Raw genomic sequence first — 20,534 nt, forward strand, 5'->3', positions numbered from 1 at the left:
GAGATGTAAAATGCAGTACAGGATTCCTCTACCCTCCAGTCTATAAACCCAAAGATTCATTTTGGCTTTCACCAGTTCTTGTAACCAATGATACAAATCTAAATTGTATTTGGTGCCAGTGAGTGGTTTTTTTGTCATAGTAAGTACAACCCAGGGGACCACTTTTTTAAGATGTAATCTCTTGCATAACACCCCTTTAGGCATGTTTTTACCAATCTTAAGGGAAAATGCTAAATATGACAGCCTAATAGCAAGTTAGAAAAGTACATGGGCCAATTAAAAAGTCCTGATAATGCCCTACTTTCTAATTTTGCATCTTTGATGTTAAAACAGGCTAAGTTATATTACACTAAATGAATTTAGATGAACTATTGCCCAAGTCAAATATTGAATATACTAAAGGCAAAATTTATGTAGTACTTATTGTACGATATGAATTTGAAACATGAAATTAAAAAATAAAATTTTTCTCCCCCCAAAAAAATGTTCTCTGAATAAAAGGGTCTCCACTAGCTGTAGAAAGTGATGTTGTTCAGAAACATGGAATGTCTGTAGCTGGTCTAGTACAGCAGAGGGAGAACTGGACATCAGCCTCTTTTTTTTTTTTTTTTTTTCCTGTTGGTCAGCATCTGAAGGTAAAAAAGGAACAGAGGAAGAAGAGTGGCATTCTGAAAGGTAAGGCCCTGCCCTTCCACCCCAGAGGTGACTTTCTATCTACTATCCCCAAGAGACCAGAGCCATGTCCAAGATGATATAACTTGCAGAAACCTGAGAGGAAGGGTCCTGAGAAAGAAATCATACCAATGACACTTCTCAGGTTCTGTGCCCAGAATGAAGCTGTGGTGGGCCGGGGTGGTGTGGGCACGACTGGAGCCTTGCTGTCTGAGATCCTGCCAGTGAGGAGGATCCATAAAGGCTGAGTTGTTTTCCTAGGGGTGAAGACTGAACACCCGAGAAACACCAAGGCAAGCATAGAAAGCGAGTTTTATTTATATTCCTCTGCAGAAGAGGGGTCCCAGACCTGCATATATAAATAAGTGGGGGTGCCCAGACCCTTTTATATTTTAGAATTCCTCTGCCCTCATGTCCTCCTTCTCCCCTTATCTTGCCTCTCCTCTCCCATTCTGCATACATGACCCAGAGGTGGGCCCCATGGTGGAGTGATCCAGGCAGGAAGGCAGCAGCCCAGGAGGCATCAATCAACAACTCCTACAGCTCCCTGCAGGGAGGAGCAATTCCAGGGCAGTTACCTTAGCAACAAGTTGTAGAGGGGACATGGGAGGAGGAGAAGGAAAGATCATTTGATTTCCTTTCCTTTTGGGACATCTTCCCAATGGGACAGATATATTATCTACAATGACTGCCACTTGTCCACCCCCAACACACACACTTCATCTGGATATGGTACTGGGACTTCCTGGTCAAAGTGTGAACAAGGTCTCATGCCCTTAAGACTGACTCTTTCTCCCCATAGGGAGTATAATGGGGGTTGGTGGAGGTGGAAAGAAATGACAAAGTGCTGCCCCTGCATGTGCCTTGCTATCCCTGTCACCTGTCTTGTGGCCTTGAACACTGGCGCTGGCCCTCCAGAGTCTACTCTCCCAGTCTGCCCCACATGGACATTCCCTTCTCCACAATGACCCAGCCTCCATTTTCAGGTTATAGTGACTGCTGGAAGAAAGGGGAAGAGACTGAAGACCTGCTTTCACTTCTACAAAGGTGAGGCCTTCCCACTAGTCCCTGTGCCCTTCCTCCTGCTGCCTGTGATAAGATCCAGCCACACAAAGCTCTCATGGGGGAGGGGCAGCCTCCGTGGGGCAGATCTGCCTAAAGCTCTGGGGTATGGGAGAGCAAGGCTTTGGACACTCAGGGTGTGGGGCAGTGAGGGGCCCTGGGCTACAGGTGCGCACCCCTGGCCACTTGCCCTACCTCCTGGCCTCATCTGCTCCTGGCTGCAGCCTGGGCCTCCTATCTCTTGTAGCCACCTAGGGAAGTGCCATGATGACAACAGCTTTCACCTCCTTTTAAAAGGAGATGACCCAGATGAGATGTGCAAACCAGGGTCAGCTGGAGCCCACCAGTCATGCACACTGCCCGAGGAGGACGCCTTGGCCACTGCCTTCCTCCCTTTGGCTTCCCTGACTCCTTTGAGCAAGCGTCCTCTGCTCCTGGCCTCTGCTCCTTCAGCAGACCTAATGACTTCCTCAGATACTGTTGAGTCTCACTCATCCCTGAGTGCCTCTCAGTCTCCAGAGTCTGTGATTCCTCTAGAAGGACGTTCACCTCAGCCACGTGGACTTTCCTCTCCCCCATCTCGTCCTCCTGATCCCATGGCCCACCCTCCATCTCTGCCAATGCCATCTCCTGGTCCATTGCCAACTCCTGGCCAATCGCCTTCTCTTGTACGACTGCCATCTCATGTGCCATTGCCATCACCTGTCCCACAGCCACCTCCTGTCCCAGCAGTCTCAGGCCATGTTCTCTCCACCTGTCCCATCTCATCCCTCTCCTGGTGGCAGATGGCTGCCAGAGTCTGTGGCTTCTCCCACTCCCCTCACAGTGAATCCAAGAGAGATCATGCTCCCCACCCACCAGAGGACTCACTCTGGGCAAACGGCCCACTCTCGCAGGTAGAGGCTGAGGGGAAATCTTTCATTAACCCTGGTGTCCAGAAACTGCTGGAGATACTGATCAGCAAGAGAGCAGAAATGAAAATTTGTAATCTGAAGACAAAGGGTGAATTAGACAACTCCCTGAATAATCTAGGAATGACCATAAAGTCACTGGGCAGGGAACAGGACACCACCATCCCACAACCCTTCTGGAACACAAAAGGCAAGCCAGAGAAGCTTTCTGTTCCTCAGCAGCTCTTTTACACTGAGATTCTGAGCGACCATTTACAGCAGAAATGGAGCCAGTTCTTTTGGGGCTTCCCCATTCTGCACAGCGAGTCCCTGGTGGCTACTGTCAGCATGTCTGAGCCCTCAGCAGACTTTTCCTCCATTGCATTCAATGAAGTACCTAATTACATTCCAGGGAAGGTACAGGCGGCACCTGGGCCACTCTTTGCCTCCCAGTTGCTCCACCCACTTGTCCAACTCCAGCCTGGGACTCCAACCTTGTCCTGGTCCCAGTCCCCACTGCTGGCTCAGATCCACCATCAGGACCATCTCCCATCATCTCTCCCAAGCCTGCCATGCCATCTTCCTCTGAATACTGCCTGTGGATTTCCATGCCCCACAAGCCAAGAGGGGACCCAGCTGCTTTCCCCTTCCCTTCAACACCTTAAATATGAACACTTGAGGAAACAACTAGAAATTGGAGAAGCTTTACCTCATTTGTTCCAAAAGTCTCAGAACATCTTTAGCCATCTCACTTCAGAGAACAGGGCCTCCTGTGACCACAAGCCCATCAACAAGCCCCCAGGGGATTTCCCGAGCCTTGATCTTCAAGAGAAACTGGATCAACACCTTCAGAAGAGGTTCATGCTACATCAGTATGGACTACCACCCAATATGGACCCATTTCTGAATCTGACGGAGTCCTGGGATAACATCCCAAAGACAGGTCAGGCAAAGGACAGTTGTGAGTCTTCATGGAACTCAGTGATTCCAGACAACAGGAGCCCTGCTGTACAGAGGGCTGGTGCTGAGAGGCCAGGGATAATACAGGAGGGCACGATTCCCGTGGGTGTTCGGCATTCCAGGCTTGGCACATACCATGTCTCTGTCCTACCTGGAAGTTCAAACACCCAGAAGGAAACTTGGGGTGGACCAACCTTAAAAGGTGGGGAAGCCTTCAGGAACACCTCCCAGGTGCTCTCCCTCCTTGATGCTAGCGTTCGGCAGGAACTGGAGGCACATGTTACAAGTCTAAGAGTGAGGCACAGGTGGAGCCTACCCCTCAGGGTCCTCAAGCATATTAATATCTTGAAGGTGAGGAACTCTGAGGCTTCACCACCTCCACAGCCTGCCCTTCCCTCTTCAGCCTCCTATGACTCCAGGGCTAACCCCATTGCCCATGATGCCAAGGTCCTGGGAAAACCCACTCAGAAAGGTCCAGGACTGAAGGAGGTAGCACAAACTCCAGTTCCCACCCAGAGGAGTCCTCTCTCTGGCCCCTCTTTTGAGTCCCTGAGCAGAATTCCATCTGGTGACAACGGTGGGCTCCCAGATGCTCCTTCAACTGCACATGAAAGCAGCCTGCCCTCTCAGCCCCACACTTACATTCTCGTGGGCAGAACCTGGCACAATGGTACTGTCCTGGGATCTGCAAGAGACAGTCTGGAACCAAGTCCAAGCCTAGAAATGGGCAGACAGGAATCCCTGGGGACTGGAAGTATGAGCTCACAAGGCTCATGCCACAGCATGTCATCACTTCAGGTAGGACACCAACTTTTAAAGACTGAAGAAGTCAGAGAGCTGGAGGATGATGAGGAGGAGTCTTCTCAATGGGGAATCACCAAGGAAACCAGGAAGACTTCAAACTTCCCTAATGTTCATATTAATTCCCTAGGGAGTTTAGAATCTCAGGGGACCAGTGAAGGACCCCCCCCTTCTATAAGTTCTATTTCCCAGGGCCAAGAATACTCATGCCTGAAAGCACAGACTGAGCCAAAGAACCAGCCTCAAGAACTGGCTACAGGTGTCATCCTGCAAGACTTTGCCACTGACAAGTTTCATCAGGACTGTGCCCCTGAGGTGCTCCTGGCTGCAGACATCCTAGCTTCCCAGGAGAGACAGTCCAACACTCTAAGCATGTCCAGTAGGAGTGCATCAACTTCTCAGTGTGGACTCAGTGAAGACAGCATCCAGGACCTGCAGGGACCCAAGATCCCTGAGCTCCAGGATCCAGGGAAGAGCAGGAGAAATACGTTTAGGCCAACTGCCAAGAGGGCGGACAGCGTGAGGCCCAGGTCAGGAACACAGGGAGAAAGGCTTTCAGAAGGGAGGCCCTCCTGTGCTGCGGAAATGGGCCCCTCTGTCCCAGTTAAGGAGGTAGGGGACACTGTGGGGGACAAGTCCTCCCAGGCTCCTTCAAAGAGAAACTTTGGAGACAGAATAAAGAACTTTCTGCAAAATATCTTCCCCAGTAAAGCCAAAGAGCAGGCAAACTCTCTACCCCAAATCATGATCCCATCAACGACTACCCAAAGCCAAGGGTCAGTCACAAGCCAAGTGCTTATAGACAATGCAGTGTCAGAAGCCCAGGCACTCATGATTACTTTTGGATGGATCATAGATCAGAAAATGATGTTTCATGATGAACATTCGGCCTCAAAGAAAAACACACTTAAAGAGGAACAGCAGGCCTCTATGGGTAGACAATCCCATTATTCTAGCTGTTCCTCCTCCCTGGAACAAAGAAGAGGGATGGGAGCTATGGCTCATGGTCACCAGGCCAGCCTCAGGGTCAGCCATCCTTTGAACAGGTGGATCAGAAACCCGGACAACAATCCGGCCTTGCTGCTTAAGAAGTCTGCACCTCTGCCCAGCCCCTGCCAGCAGAGATCCAGGGTGGCAGGTATCTTGGCCACAGTGTCCACTGTCCAAGGCACTGTGCTCTTCAGAGACATTTGCTGTCTCATCAGCATCAACATGCTTCCCACTCCTGTCCTGCTGGGAAGAAGTTTTTCCCACAATTCAGACCACACTGAGAGAAACTGTCCTCATGTGAGCCCAGCCTTTGTTTGATAATGGCTTATTTCTAATGAGGTGATGATGGCTTAATAACACTGTTTTCTTAAACCAGAGAGCCTTTTGTCTGTGTTTTGCTTGGTCACAGGGAAGGGGAGGTCATGTGTGCTCTTTATTAGACTGGATTCTAGAAGAGACTGGACATGCAGGAAGGTGACAGTGGCATTGAGTACCCACCCTTATGTCAGATCCCCTCATATACCCTAGGAATTCATGACTTGATCATTACAGAAAAAACAGAATGCCTTTGGGACTCGTCAAGATGGGGCAACCCCACAATGACCCCACCCTAAAGTCTAACAGAGCCTTTTCTCTATTCTGAAATTTGTGTGGCTGTAGAGATTGGGGTACAGGTTTACCACGGAACCTAGTAGGTTCCCATGTTCAATAAAGTTGGGGAGGGGGTAGTATCCAGGCCCTGAGTTCAGAGGTGGCTGGAGAGTCCTGCCTAGTGGATACCTTGGCGGGATCAGAGGACACCTGTCCTGAGAATCCCTGCCTTATGGAGCCTAACATGGAGATGGGCCTTGCCAGCTCCTTTTAGCTTAAGGTTCATGCTGTAGCCATGTCACCTGCTTTTGCCCTGTCTTCCTCACTTTCTAGAGCAGTGTCCAGAATAAAAATTGTAGATTGGTGTGTGTCTGGGTGGGAACTGTAAGTTGGCTGCTCAGGGCTGTTTCACTTGCAGCTCGCCACCTCTCAATCTGCCTTATAGCCGACACAAATATGCATGCACTAACCATCTGACAGCGGGGCACAGAGGACAGAAAATGGGATGTGAATTAAAATGGAGCCAAATAAAGAGGCAGAGTAACATGGGGATACCACAGATGATGTGTTTAGCCCGCAACCAGCACTGGCTTCATGAATGAAGGTTCGAAACGTCAGAAACCTCTAGGGAGTTTTGAATTAAAGAGACAGACTCTAATTACCTTTAAACAGGCTCCAGGATGGCTCCTCCTAGCTCCAGCCTCCAGCCACCTATTATGGTAGCAAGGTTTACTGAAGAGGCTAGCGAGAGAGAGAGAGAGAGAGAGAGAGAGAGAGAGAGAGAGAACATGCCTGGGAGTGGACTTTTATTGGGGAACAAAAAATTCTGGGGAAAATCCCATCCAATGAAGATTAAGGGGGGCAGTGTCCCAAGGTCAGGGGAGATGACTGGGTCTTTGGGGTAGTGGCCAGACACGCCTCCACACGGACTAGCCCTGAGAAGGGTGGGGAAAGCTCTGGACAAAAGAGTGCCCAAGCGCCTCTCATCCAACCAGGGAGGTGACTCAAATCACGTGCGAGGATGGCCTCCCACAGATGTGGTGGATGGCACAGCCATGGTGGATGGTGCCGACCTCAGGGAGGAGACATTATGGACTCATCCTGGCCCCACACAGACCACAAACCTGGAGAAGCCTCTTGAACAATGACACAGGCAAGAGAGGAAGCAACCCTTTTGGTAGAGAAGATTCGTTTCCTGGCATCATACTGAATAGGGCCTCATGTCTCTGCCTCTCTAATTACAGAAGGGATGAGTTATCAACTGGAGTAGTCAAGAGTAGGGAACTCTAGCTGTGACTCCCAGTTTAGGGACCTTTAGACATACACATGGCCCTAGCACTTCTTCTGCAGTGGAAAGGTGGGGACCTAAAAGGCCAAAGGGGTAGCTTGGGGTCACGACGCAAGATTCTCTAGGCTTCCAGGACTTGTTGTCCAGACTAAAGAAGAAGAGGTGGTTTGGTCAAAACTTGTCATATTAGGGCAGTGACTGTCTAAAAGGTAGGGGTAAGCTGGGTCTGGGGGTAGCACTCTGCTTCCAATACAAGCTTCTTCCCAGGGCCTGTCTACACGGGAAAGAGGTAGACCCCACAGGGGAGAGGAAAAGGCATGTCTGCAGAGTGTTGGATGCTGTGGCCCACCTGGGGAAGGCAGCAGCACCACTCCAACGCCCTCTGGCATTTTTGTTCCCTGATGGAGAGGCCTATACCACAAAGTGCCACCAAGGCAGATGACACAGGCATGAACCTCCTCTAATGTCTAAAGATATTCCATATGTAAAGCCAGGCAGTCCCTCCCAAGTGCAAAAACAGGCCCTATAGTGCCGCAGTCCGGCTGGGCAAAATAACCGGGAGGTGACAAGCAACTTGAAGGTTGAAGCGGGAACTGCTTTATTGCTGAGAAACTTAGCGGGAACTGAGTGGGAACTCAAGGTAGCGGGCACCCAGGTAGCAGGAGCCGCTTTATTGCGGAACAGCAGGGGTATATATACCTTACTGATTACACACAGCTTGTCTCAATTAACATCATCTAGATACAGCAGTCAGCCAATAAGAAATCCCCATCATCTTAATGACTCGGTGGCGTGGCCTCACAAACCACTCCTCCTGGCAAACTGCCAGGCACCATCTTGACTTGATTTGTGGTCCCCAACACTATAGGCCAACTCTGAGCCAGGTCCTGTGCCTTTTTTGATCATAGCAGACCCCAGGGTGGGCCTACCATCAAGAACAGACCCAGGCACAGAATGAGCTAGAACAGAGTCAGGACCTTGAATCTGGCCCTGCTGGGCCCTCTCAGAGTCCAGAGACGTAGGTTCTCTGGGCAGCGGAGCTGGACGTGGACCTCAGGGATCCTGAGGGGATAATGCCACAGACAGCGACACTGATGGACAGCCAGAGGCATGAGGGAAGAAGTCCTATTGCCCTCTGCTTCTGTCAGCTTTGTCATCCATGAGGGGCAGTAATTCCAACAACCAGGAGACATCCCAGAGACCCCCACACAGACATGTCACAGAATCCTCAGTCAGACACAAGTAAGACCCCCTGGCACATAGCCCTTCACAGACCCAACTTAAAGATGGCACAGAGACCACCATAGAACCTCCAACACAGCAGACACAGAAACAAAGGACCTCCCTCAGATATAGCACCATGTTCAGGGCCCTCACACAGAGATCTCACAGAACCCCTAACACAGACCTCCCCAGAGGGACCTCTGACAGATATCTGTACCAAGAGACCTCAGAGACCTAACACAGAGAATTCACACAACAACCTTTCACTGCCACATGGTCCTCATGCAGTGATCTCTCACGGAGACCTTCCACAGAGTTCCAGACCTTGGGGAAACATCCACAAAGATGTCCTCCACCGGAACTTATCACAGAGACCACCCAGAGACAGTACATAGACATCTCACACAAACACATTGACCTCATGGAGTGTCCTCACAGAGACCTCATACAGACTTTACACAGATTTTGAGAGACCCACAAAGACATGTCACACCTCAGAATCCCCACAGGGACTGAACAGAGGCCTTTCACAGAAATTTTCTACAGAAAATCCCACATCATTTTTCTTTCATGTGAAACTCCTTAGCCAACTGGAAGCACAAGGACACTGGCCAGACCCCTGAGACACTGAGACACTGTCAGTGTGCCTCCCAGATGGCGTCTCTGCCTGGGAAAATCCTCAGGAACTTCTGTTCCTTTGTAATGCCGTTGCCTCTGGACAGAAGAACTGCAGATTCCAAGTGCGGACCTGAAAAATTCCTCCCTCTGCAGGTTTACACTAGCCTCAGCTCTGACCCACAGTTAGAGAATCACAAATTTTAAACACGAATAAAATGCAGCCAACATCCAGTGAGGGAAATCATCTAATTTGTCCAGTATTAGTTATTATCTTCACAAATGTATAAAAGTCACTTTTTTTTTTGTTTTTAATCTCATTAGAGACAAGAACTGAATTCTGGATTGTTGACTAGTCTGGAAACACGATAAACACCTATAGCAGATGGACTCTAGGGATGATATAAACTAGCAAAGAGCATCTGGACTCACATCGACCTCCCAGGGCCTGAGCACCCACACATTATCCTAGCCACCCACACAAACACAAGGTGAGCAGAAAAGACGGAGAGGAATTTATGGAGTTATAAATAAGTGAGAAAGTAGAATACAGAGAAAGAGAAGTTTCCACTAATAAAGTGTACAGCCTCTCTCCCCCACCTTCCCTCCCCCTCGCTCTCTCGCTCGCTCTCTCTCTCTCTCTCTCACACACACACACACACACACAAATAGACCACAAGTTGAGGAACTGCTACACACTAGGTACCATAGTTAAAGTGGAATAAGTTGTGAATTAAAAGAGAAATAATATTCCTCTACTATGAATTATATAGTGTAGCACAGAAAATACAAAATTACCCCAAACCCCTCAGCCATCCAGCTGTAACTACCATGAGGGACCATAACCACTGGCTTCATCAGGGGAACTGTCAGACCCCCTCTGTACTGAGACTTCGCCCTCTGCCCTCATCCCTCAGAACACTGCTCCACAGGTGCAGGCCTGGAGCACATCGCGGTCTTCTGGGGAGACTGAGGGAATGCTCAGTCTCCCACAAATAGAAACAGATTGGAATGTCAGGAACACGAGTGGGAGACAGAGACCCCATGGACCCCCTGTAATACCCTCCTCATCTAAGCCCAGCATTCTTCCCTCCGTTCCTTCCTTCCCTGTTCACAGAGGCCCCAGAATGCCTACAGAGAAAGCCACGCCTTCCTCAAAATCCTCCTGTGCAATGCACCTGGTTAGAACAACCTCAGGTTCTCACCCAGTGTCTCAAAGTCCTGCAGGGTGTGGCCCCTGGGGGCTCTGTGTCCTCACTCTCACCATGACCCTCCCCCATGACATGCCACCTATGCTGGGGTTTTTCTTGATCCATTCTGGATGCTGTTCCTTCCCAGAAACCCTGCTTGATAACTCTGTGCTTGGAATGCCCACCCCCCAATGCTACAGGGCTCCTTCCCTTCTCAATGGGCTTCTCCCTGAGAGCCCATCCCAAAGATCTCTCCCAGGAGAGCCAGGTCTGTTCTTCCTAGTCCATGCCCCTTCCTGGCCCACTGCTATCCACAGTATTTATGTATTTATTCCAGTCACATCCCTTTCCCTAAGTACAAGGTCATGGGAAGCTGTGTGCCAGAATCAGGCACTTGGAATATGTCCACAAATAAATGATGAATAGTACTCCAGTGAGGAGCTACAGAGTGTGGGTGGAGAGGCCTGGGGAGCTGAAGGAACTGTGCATTTGATTTGTCACAGAGATTACCAGGGCCTGATCCTAGTGTCCTGGCAGAACCCAGCTTTAATGACTGAGACCCATCACCTATCAGCCATTCTCTGTCTCCATACTTTGGACCCTTGGAGGTTGTGGTGACCACTTTTGCTTTCTGTGTCCACTGAGCCCAAGATCCCAGATACTCCATTGAGGTCCTGGTCATCCATGTGCAGGCTACTCAGGGTGGCTGAGACCAGGTGCAGAGGACCTGTAAGCAGTGGGAGCCACAGCACTGAGACCTCACTGGTCAGAGTAAATTGGTGAAATCAGCCCCTGGTACAAGGCTTTGATGTGTCTCAAGAGCCACATCCAGACAGGCCATGTCCTAGGCCACTGCCCAGCTCCTCCTACTCAGACCTGCTCCAGTTAGAGGACAAAGGAATAGTGATGACCTGGATTCATCTGTGCCCTGAGTCCTCTGGCTCTGAGCCCAACTGTCATAGCACATAACCTACTGGGGGCTCAGTATGTACTAACAATGCTGTCCTATCCCCAGTGGCCCTAGAGTCAAAAGTCATCCCCAGGAGGATTATGAACTGAGGACCCAGACCCAAGATGTGGAAGGGTGGCTCTGCAGGGCTCCTGCTCATCAAGGCAAGGACAACATGAGGGTATGGCAGACCCCTTCTGTGGGAACATGGTGCATGGTTTCCTTGGGTTTCTTTCTAGTTCACCTTAGAGAGTTCTTGGTTTTTATAGGAGTTTTTGATACACCTCTACATTTTCTGCAAGTTAAACCAATCATATTCCTTATTGTCATTTTACTTTATTTCCATCCCATCTTTACATTTCTAGAAACCAGTGTCTTCAGAGATGGACCCTCAGTGACTCTACCATTACCACTTTCCCCTCTAGAGAATGCTCATGTGTTTTCCTATTGTTTACTCAGCATCCTCCCCAGACTCTGTCCTTGTGTCCTGGGCCAGGATCAGTAAGGACCTGAGCATGTGACCTAGAGCCACCATTGAGAGCCTCAGGCCCCAAGAACAGAGGCCTGTGCCAGAAGATTTTCCCTGGAGTGTGCATCAGGGTGCCTCAAATAGGTCAGCAGAATAAGCTGAAATTAAGTAACTACCACCAGTAACTTGTGTTCCATTGAGCTTGTTTCTTATCTCCTTCCATGTAAAGGAGTATTTTAAGGAAAGCACTTCAGAGTCAGCTGCAGCAGTGCTGGCCTTCCCAGCAAAGACATGATTTCAAAGGAAGGTCATGGGCAATGGAGATTAGCTGTGATTCATGACCAGGGAGATGTTTTAAAACATCAGCAAACCTGCTCTACTGGAACTGAGCACAACTATCACATGATGGGAAGTTCATTTTGCAGGTGATTCATTTGGATTTTAGCAACCCAAACAAACTATGAGCACAGTTTAATATGTATAAGAATCATGAACTTCCAATGGTGTGCACACTGTTTCATTTAATATCAGAAACAAATACTATAACTATTCCTGTTTATTTCCTCACTCTCATTTCCACCATAAAGGAAAGTCATTTCCATGCAATTAGGCCAAGGATGATTAGATTAAGATAATCAATCAAGAACTAACTTGAATGAAAAAAAAAAGCTGAACCAATTGAAGACTTAAGTAGAAGCTTTTAAAATATTTTATAAAACATGAGGTTTTCTGTTTTAGTCAGCTGTTTTTTTTTCCGCTGCTGTGCCTAAAGGAACTGATCAGAACTGTAAAGGAGAAAAAGTTTATTTGAGGGCTCACAGTTTCTGAGGTCTCAGTCTACAGAAGTCTGGCTCCATTCCTTGGGGCTCAAGGCGATGCAGAACATTATGGCAGAAGAGTGTGTCCGAGGAAAGCATCTCACATGGTGATCAGAAAGTGGAGAGAGAGTCCACTTTCCAGATACAAAATACATACCCTATAGCCACTTCAACAGTGAATCTCCCTCCCGCTACCCCCTACCTCTTCATTACCACTCAGTTAATCCCTATCAGTGGATTGATTTACTGACTGGGTTAATAATCTCACAACCCAGTTATCTCTTCTGATCCTTCTAGCACTGTCTCACACATGGGCTTTTGGGGGATATCTCACATCCGAACTATAACGTTTTCCTATTGCCATCTCCTTTCCCATTGCCTTCTCCTGTCCCATTGCCATCAGGATCCTAACCCATAGCCTTCTCCCGTCCCTTCACCATCTCCTGTCTCATCACCTTCTTCTGTTCTATTGCCATCTCCTGTCCCAGCAGTCTCAGGCCATGTTCTGTCCACCTGTCCCATCGCATCCCTCTCCTGGTAGCAGATGGCTGCCAGAGTCTCATGTTCTCCAACTCTTCACACAGTGAATCCCAGAGAGATCATGTTTCCCACCCACCAGAGGATGCATTCTGTGCAAACCACACATGCTTTCAGGTAGAGACCAAAGGTACCTCTTTCATTAACTCTGTTGTCCAGAAACTGCAGGAAATACTGGTGAGCAAAAGAACAGAACTGAAAATTTGTACATTGAGAACAAAAAGGTATCAGATGACCCCCTTTATTCTGTGGGGAGCACAGTACAGCCACTGGGTTATGAGCAGGACACTACCACCCCCCCCCCCAACCCTTCTGGAACACAAAAGTCAAACCACAGCAGCTTTCTGTTCCTCAGCAGCTTTTTTACCCAAGGTTTTGGGAGAGCACTTACAGCAGAAATGCTGTCAGCTTTTGTGTGAGCCTTCTAAACAGCAAGGCTCTGGTGCCCACTATAGGGACTCCCACTAGACATTCTTCCATTTTATTCTTTAATTCCATCTCAGTCAAATTAAAACTAAGGAGCCTGTATGACTCTTTTCTCTCAGCTCTTGCTCCACCATGTAGTCAAACCTCAAACTGACTCCAACCTTATCCTGGCCTCAGGCCCCACCACTGGCACAGATTCAGAACAAGGGCCATCTCACATTGTCTCCCCAAATCCCATCAGCCATTCACCTCTGAATAGTTCCTGTTGCATTTCATGCCCTACAACCCTACAACCCAAGAAGGGGATGCAATGTCCTGTTCTAATTGCTGTTTAACACTCAGAACATCACCCTTTGAAGAATCAACTAAAAAGTATGAGAGCTTTACCCTATGTGAGCAAAACATCTCAGGAAATCTTTAGACAACTCACAGCCAGCACATGGCCTCCCAGAAACATAGTCCACTGCCAGACTCCCAAGTTATTTTATCACTAATTAGCACCAGAAGAAACTGGAGTAACCACCTTTGAGAAGAGGTTCACCCAGCACTGGTGTGGAATATTCCATAAGATCCAGCTATCTCCAGACCCAATGGAGCCCAGGGTAAAATTGCCAATATGGCAAAAGACAATTATGGATCTTTCTGGAGTTCCATGATTCTAGATGATAGCAGTCAGAAGGGTAGGGAACCTAGAAATAGTACAGGTAAGGAAGTACCTGGGCAATGTTCTGGGGGCATAATCTGAGAATGATCCTAAAATAGCTTCCCAATGAAGGTTCTAGAAGTCATCTCTGAGACAAAGTCAGGAAGGGACTTGATCAGATTCTCAAAAAGTGACTCAGGAAATGATTCATCAAGAGATCCAGAAAAGAAGCATACAGATACCTTGCAAGTTCATTCAAGGAGGAAGTTGGAGCAGATCAAAGGGGCATGATTCCTGTGGGCAGGTGTCATTCAAGGTTTGCAACCTATCAGGTGTCTGCACCACCTGAAAACTCAAAGACTCACAAGGAACCTGGGGATGGACCATCCTTGAAAGGTGGGGAGACCTGCAGGAACACTTCACGGAGCCCTCCCTCCTGGACGCCGGCACTCCTCAGGTGCTGGCAGCACACATTAAAGTCTCTGTGTGAGGCACAGGGGGACCTGCCCTTCAAGGTCCTCAAGCACATAAATCTCTTCAAGTTGAGAAAGTCTCAAGCCTCAGCCCTTCCTTTGTTTGCCCCTCCCTCATCAGCCTTCTGTGACTCCAGGGCTGATTCCTTTGTCCACGATGCCAAGGTCCTGGGAGAACCCACTCAGAAGGGTCTCACCCTGAAGAATCCTCTCCCTGGAACCTCACTTGAGGGTCAGAGCAGGACTCCATCTGGTGACAACTGTGGCCCCTCAGAGGACCTCCAACTGGACATGGGAGCAGCCTGCCCTTTCAGTGCCCCCAGTTAAGTTCTTGTGGCCACAACTTGGCAGAGCAATACCATCCTGGGGTCTGGGAGGGGCAGCCTGGAGCCAAGTCCAAGCCCAGAATAGGGCAGACAGACAGGAGCCACTGGAGAGAGGGGTGTGGGCTCACAAGACCGTGCCTCAGCATGTCAACCCTAGATCAATGGAGAGTCCCAAACTTCAAAGGCCAAAGAAATCGGGGAGACAGAGAAGGCTCAGGAGGAGCCCTCTGAAGAGGTAGTCATCATGTGAACCAGTAAGATGTCCAACTCCCAAACTGTTCATGTGAATCTGAGGAGTTCTGGGACCAGTAAATCCCCTCCTCATCTTGAAGTTCCACTTCCCAAGACCCAGAAGACTCCTGCCTGAGAACAGATGCTGAGCGAGAGAACCAGCCTCAAGATCTTCAAGACGGTGCCACTGGTGTGTTCCTTTAGGACTGTTCTCTTGACATCTGGCTTCCCAGAAAACTCTGTCCACCTTCCTGAACATATCCAGCAGCAGTGTGTCAACATCCCAGGGGACGTGTCATCTCCTAATCAGCAAAAAGAGCAGCCAGAACCTGCAAGAGCCCAAGATACTGAACTTGCAGGGCCCAAGAAAAACAAGAGGAACATGGCTGGTCCCACTGGCAAGACAGAGGGCTGTGTGTGCCCAGGTCAGGAATACAGGAAGGACAGTGTTCAGGAGGGAAGCCCTCCCATGCTGGTGCGTGTGCCTCCTGCCCAGGTCAAGAAAACAGGAGACACTGTGGGGACAAGTCTCCTGAGACTCCCTCCAGAGAAAGGACAGGCTCCTTCAGAGATGCACTTCAGGAACAGGATAAGGAACTTTCTGCAATACATTCTCCTCAATAAAGGAAAAGGGGTGGCACATTTCTTGAAAAATAAATCCCCATCAGCCATTTCCCAATGCTCCTGTTAGTAGCAGGCACAAAGTTTATAGACAGGGGGAAGCTGATGCCAGATACTCATAACCATTGTTGCATGGATCCTAGAGGAGAAAATGGGCCTGCTGCATAACCTTTCTACCTCAAAGGATAATTAGCACAAAGAGGAACTCCAGATCCTGGTTGGTAGATATTCCTGTGACCATAAGGGACCCTCACCCCAGAGCAAAGGGGAGTGATGTGTAATTTGGCCTGTGGTCATCAAGCTGGCCTGAGGGCCACAGCCTTCGGGCCAAGAAGAGATGAATCAGAGACAAGGAGAGCAACCAGGCCCTGCTGCCCAGGCTGTCTGCACCACTCACCAGCCCCTGCCAGCATAGGCCTAGGGCAGCAGGTGTCTTGGGCCACCATGTCCACTGTCACAGGCACCGCTGTCTTCAGAGAAGTCTGTTGTCTGGTGAATAACATCATGTTTCTCACTTCTTTGCTGTTGGGAAATCTTTTCCCAAAGAAACAGTTCATTCCATGTGGAGGAAAAGGCATGTTGTCATGACCACATCTGCTGTGTGCTAAGGGCTCTTCCTACAGAGATGTCTATTGCTTCCTAATACATGCTCTTCTCATCTGAGGTACTGTCTTCTCTCTGTGCTATGGTGGGGCGCAGGGAAGGGGGTCGGCATCTGTTCTTCCTCCCAGTGGGTTCTAGAAGGGAGAGGAAAAGCAGAGAGGTAAAAGTGACATTGAGGACCACCCTCACCCCAGATCCCCTCATTGTATCATGTATCCATCATTTGGTCATCACATAGACAAATAACAGATAACTCTGGAGACTTGCCAGTATAAGGCAACCCTCCAAAAAACACACCCAATATCTGGCTCAACTTCCCTCCCTTCTTTCCCCCTCCCTTGAACTTTGGGCATCTGTGGGGACAAGTGGCTTCACATACTACAAAATGGGCACAGGAAAGTTATGGAGGGGCTTAGTGTGCTGGCCCTGAGTTCAGAGGTGGGGGAGTCTAATCTCTCATATCTTTGTGTGGGGTGGGGTAGTGGGTATGGTCCTGGGGACTGAACTCATGGCTCTCTGCCACAGAGCTATACCCTCAGCCCTTTTAGTTTTTTGTTTTTGTTTTTTTTTTTTGTATTTTGAGGCAGGGTCTCGTTAAGCTGCTGAGACTGGCCTCAAACTTGGAATCATCCTGCCTCAGCCTTCTGAGGATCTGAGATTACAAGTCTGCCTTAGGAACTCTGCTTTGCCTGATAGAGGCTGGCATGGAAATGGGCCCCAAAAGCCGCTGTCAGTTCAGTCCTTATGATATGGCCATGTCACCCATCTCTGCCCCTGCTTTCTTTACGCTCAAGAGCACTGGCCAGGACCGCACATGGAGCACCACATGTGTGGGTGTGGGAACTGTGACTTGACTGCTAAGGGCCATTTAGGTGTAACACCCCTGTCCATGGTCCACTGTACTCCCCTTGGGGCCCAACTAGGCATACAATAACAATCTCCAGACTCCCGCAGTGGTGCATGCCTGCAATCCCAGCTGACACAGGCTGCAAGTTCAAAGCCATCCTCAGAAACTTAGCAAGGCCCTAAGCAACTTAGAGAGACCCTGTCTCTAAATAAAAAATATTAAAAAGGGCTGGGGCTGGGGCTCAGTGGGTAGGTGCCCCTAGGTTCAACCCCCATAAATAAATAAACAAACAAACAAATAAATAAATAAATAGGCCATGTATAGTGGGGCACAGTGAGCAGAGAGTGGGATGTGGAGAATTAGAAAGAATGGAGCCAAGGAAGGAAGCAGAGTAGCGTGGGCTTGGCATACAGGTGGATGAGAAGCACAGCAGCCTGGGAAAAGGACAAAGGAACATAGGGGATGTGCCACTCACCCTGGCACCACTCCGGGGCTCTCAGCCCTATTTGTTCCCTGATGGAGTCCTATGCAGGAGGTGCCACCAAGGAAGATGATGTGGGCATGACCCTGCTCTGATGCTTCACAGTACTACATATGCGGGTGGGGTCAGAGAGTCCTTCCTGGTGCAGGCAGAGGTCCTACAGGCCACTCCTGAGCCAAGTCCCGTCCCTTCATTGATCATAGCAGACCACAGAGTGGGTCCACCATCAAGAATAGACCCAGAAAGCAGATGGAATAGAAGAGAATTAGTTCCTTGAATCTGGCCCCTTTGGGTCCTCTCAGAGCCTAGAGAGGCAGGTTCCTACTGCAGAGGAGCTGGATGTGGACCCCAAGGATCCTGACGGGATAATGCCACAGACAGTGACACTGAGGGACAGCCAGAAGCATGAGGGAGAAGTCATTGTGCCCTCTGCTCTGTCACCTCTGTATCTATGAAGGGCAGTAATGCCGACAATCAGTAGACCCCACAGAGACACATGGGTATGAGACCCCCAGAGAATCCTCTGTCAGACACAAGTTAGATCTTTCCACTTAGCTCTTCAGAGACCCAAGTAAATGACTGCCCCAGAGACCACCAAAGAACCTCCAACACAGTAGTTACAGACACCCAAGGACATCCCTCAGAAATAATACCAACTTCAGAGCCTCATGCAGATATCTCACAGAACCCCTGACACAGACTTCCCAGAGAGACCTCTGATGGAGGCTTGTACCAGGAGAGACCTAACAGACCTGCCATAGCCTTTCACTGCTACATGGTCCTCCCAGAGACCTCCCTTAAAGTTCCAGACCCTGGAGAAACATCTCCACAGAGATTCTTCACCACAAAGAACTCACCACAGAGACCACCAAGACACAGTACAGAGATATCTCAGAACAGAGACCACATGGAGGGTCTTCACACAGAGACCTCATACAGACGTTACACAGATTCTGAGAGACTCACACGAAGACATCTCACAGACACCTCACAAAGTTCCCACAGAGAATTGACACACACTGACTTCCCACAGACACCCCACATCCTTTCTTCCTTCTCAGTGGATCTGAAAACACTCAGCCAACTGGAAACACAAGAGTGTCCACCCAAGCCTTGTTCTCTAGCCAGAATCCTGAAACACTGAGACACTCTCAACACAGCCCCCCAAATGGTCTTCTCTGCTTAGGAAAATCTTCAAGAACTTCTGTTCCTTTGTAATGTCACAGCATTCTAACAGGAAAAAGAAAACTGCAGATTCCAAGTGTGGACCTGAAAAACTCCTTCCTTTACAGGTTTTTACTAGCCTCAGCTCTAACCCACAGTTGTTATGGTCATTAACCAAAGAAATATTAAATTTCCATAAATTACTGAGTTGTGCTAGTGACCACGATTGTGAGCAAGGTGAACATTCTGATTTCTTTATCTTGCTAACCTACTAAAATTAATAAATAAAGTGATAATGGGAAAACCCAAATAATCTAAATATATTTTATCCCATTTTATTAATGTTTATTTACTAATGCCAATGGGATTGATTCCAGTTAACAAAATACTTTTCCAAAATATTCCCTGAAATAATATTGGTAACAGATTACTAAACTTATATGTATAATAAATATGGTTTTCTTAGAATTTACTTTCAATAATGCTCAGATTCTCTAACAACAATTCTCAGAATTATGCAGAGGTAAGGCATATTTTCTAGTTAAAAAGATTATCTGCCCTGCACCCTCCCTCCTCCTTTAGTAGTGCCATAGATTTCAGGTTTATTTTTCTTTTTCCTCTACAAGAAAGGATAAACCCACAGCCCAGTGAAATGGCAGTTTCTCCCTTCCATTCTCTTCCATCCGATGCAGCCAAGGATACCTGCACAGGGCTGGCACCGCCCTGGGTGTGGATGACACACTCCATATTTCCCAAAGGCAGGAGTGAGTCCTTCCACAGTTCTCCTTTGCACAAGGGGCTTTTCATGCTAACCTGTTAACAACAAGCTGATGAAAGGGTGCTCCTGAGATGTCTACTTCTCTCTGTTTATTAACATTGTTCATAAGGACAACTGCAGCTTTCCCAAAGAGAATATCAGGCATCTATCAGCTTTAGAGTGTATGTGCTCCCCCACAAACAGAAGGTTTGTCCTTTCCACAGGGAACTGTGGATTATCCCACGGAAGGTGGAGAACAACTAACAACCACCTGCCCCAGGAGCTGCTCCCTGGGTGAGGAAAGGGGCCTGTTTCCTGCATTTAGAATCAGTAGTAAACACTAGTCCCTGCCAAGGGCCCCCTGAGCATATCTGTAGGGTCAGGAGTCCTGGCCACACTCCCAGAGAGTCCAGAAACCCATATGGGTCAGGAAAAGAGGCCATGCTAGCAGGTTTGAGCATCACTCCCCACCCACACCCACTGTGTGATCCGGGGCAAGCTTCTTATTTCCACATCTGAATCCTAAGAACATGGCGATTTACTTAATTCATGCAAAACGGTGGGCACTGTGTCTGGTTAGTGATACCTGTGGGCCGTCATTATCATCTCGGCCCCAGGCTCACTGTCAGCAAATCAGTTACAGAGGTGCCAGTCAGGTCCTCTCTCCAGGTATATTCCAGTGCACCCTGAGCACCCCACTTGAGACAGACGGCACCTCTAAGCAGGTCAGAATTTAGTCTCAGTCACTGCTCAAGAGAAGCCAAGTCAGGATGCTCCCCAGCCCAAGTGCCACAGTCACAGTGCACAGAAGGAGTGTTCCCAGTGTACGGAACTTCAGATGATCTGGGAGGGCTCGTGCCCTGCCACTTCATGTTTCCCATGGGCTCTGGGCCCAGGTAAATAACT

The 20,534-nt window shown here is 48.8% G+C and overlaps 1 protein-coding gene across 1 annotated transcript in view; it reads left to right on the top strand.

Annotated features, from left to right (window-relative positions):
* LOC139702178 (spermatogenesis-associated protein 31E1-like) overlaps positions 1-18,162 on the top strand; it is a 32,480-nt gene extending 14,318 nt beyond the window's left edge. Inside the window, exons 4-7 of the mRNA XM_071602620.1 lie at positions 1,659-1,719; positions 2,032-5,523; positions 15,389-15,630; positions 18,010-18,162. Of these exons, the coding sequence (XP_071458721.1) occupies positions 1,659-1,719; positions 2,032-5,523; positions 15,389-15,630; positions 18,010-18,162 (3,948 nt within the window). The remainder of the gene's footprint in view (positions 1-1,658; positions 1,720-2,031; positions 5,524-15,388; positions 15,631-18,009) is intronic.
* The last annotated feature ends 2,372 nt before the right edge of the window (positions 18,163-20,534 follow it).

Source organism: Marmota flaviventris, chromosome 16, assembly GCF_047511675.1.
Source record: "Marmota flaviventris isolate mMarFla1 chromosome 16, mMarFla1.hap1, whole genome shotgun sequence".
Lineage (NCBI taxonomy): Eukaryota > Metazoa > Chordata > Mammalia > Rodentia > Sciuridae > Marmota > Marmota flaviventris.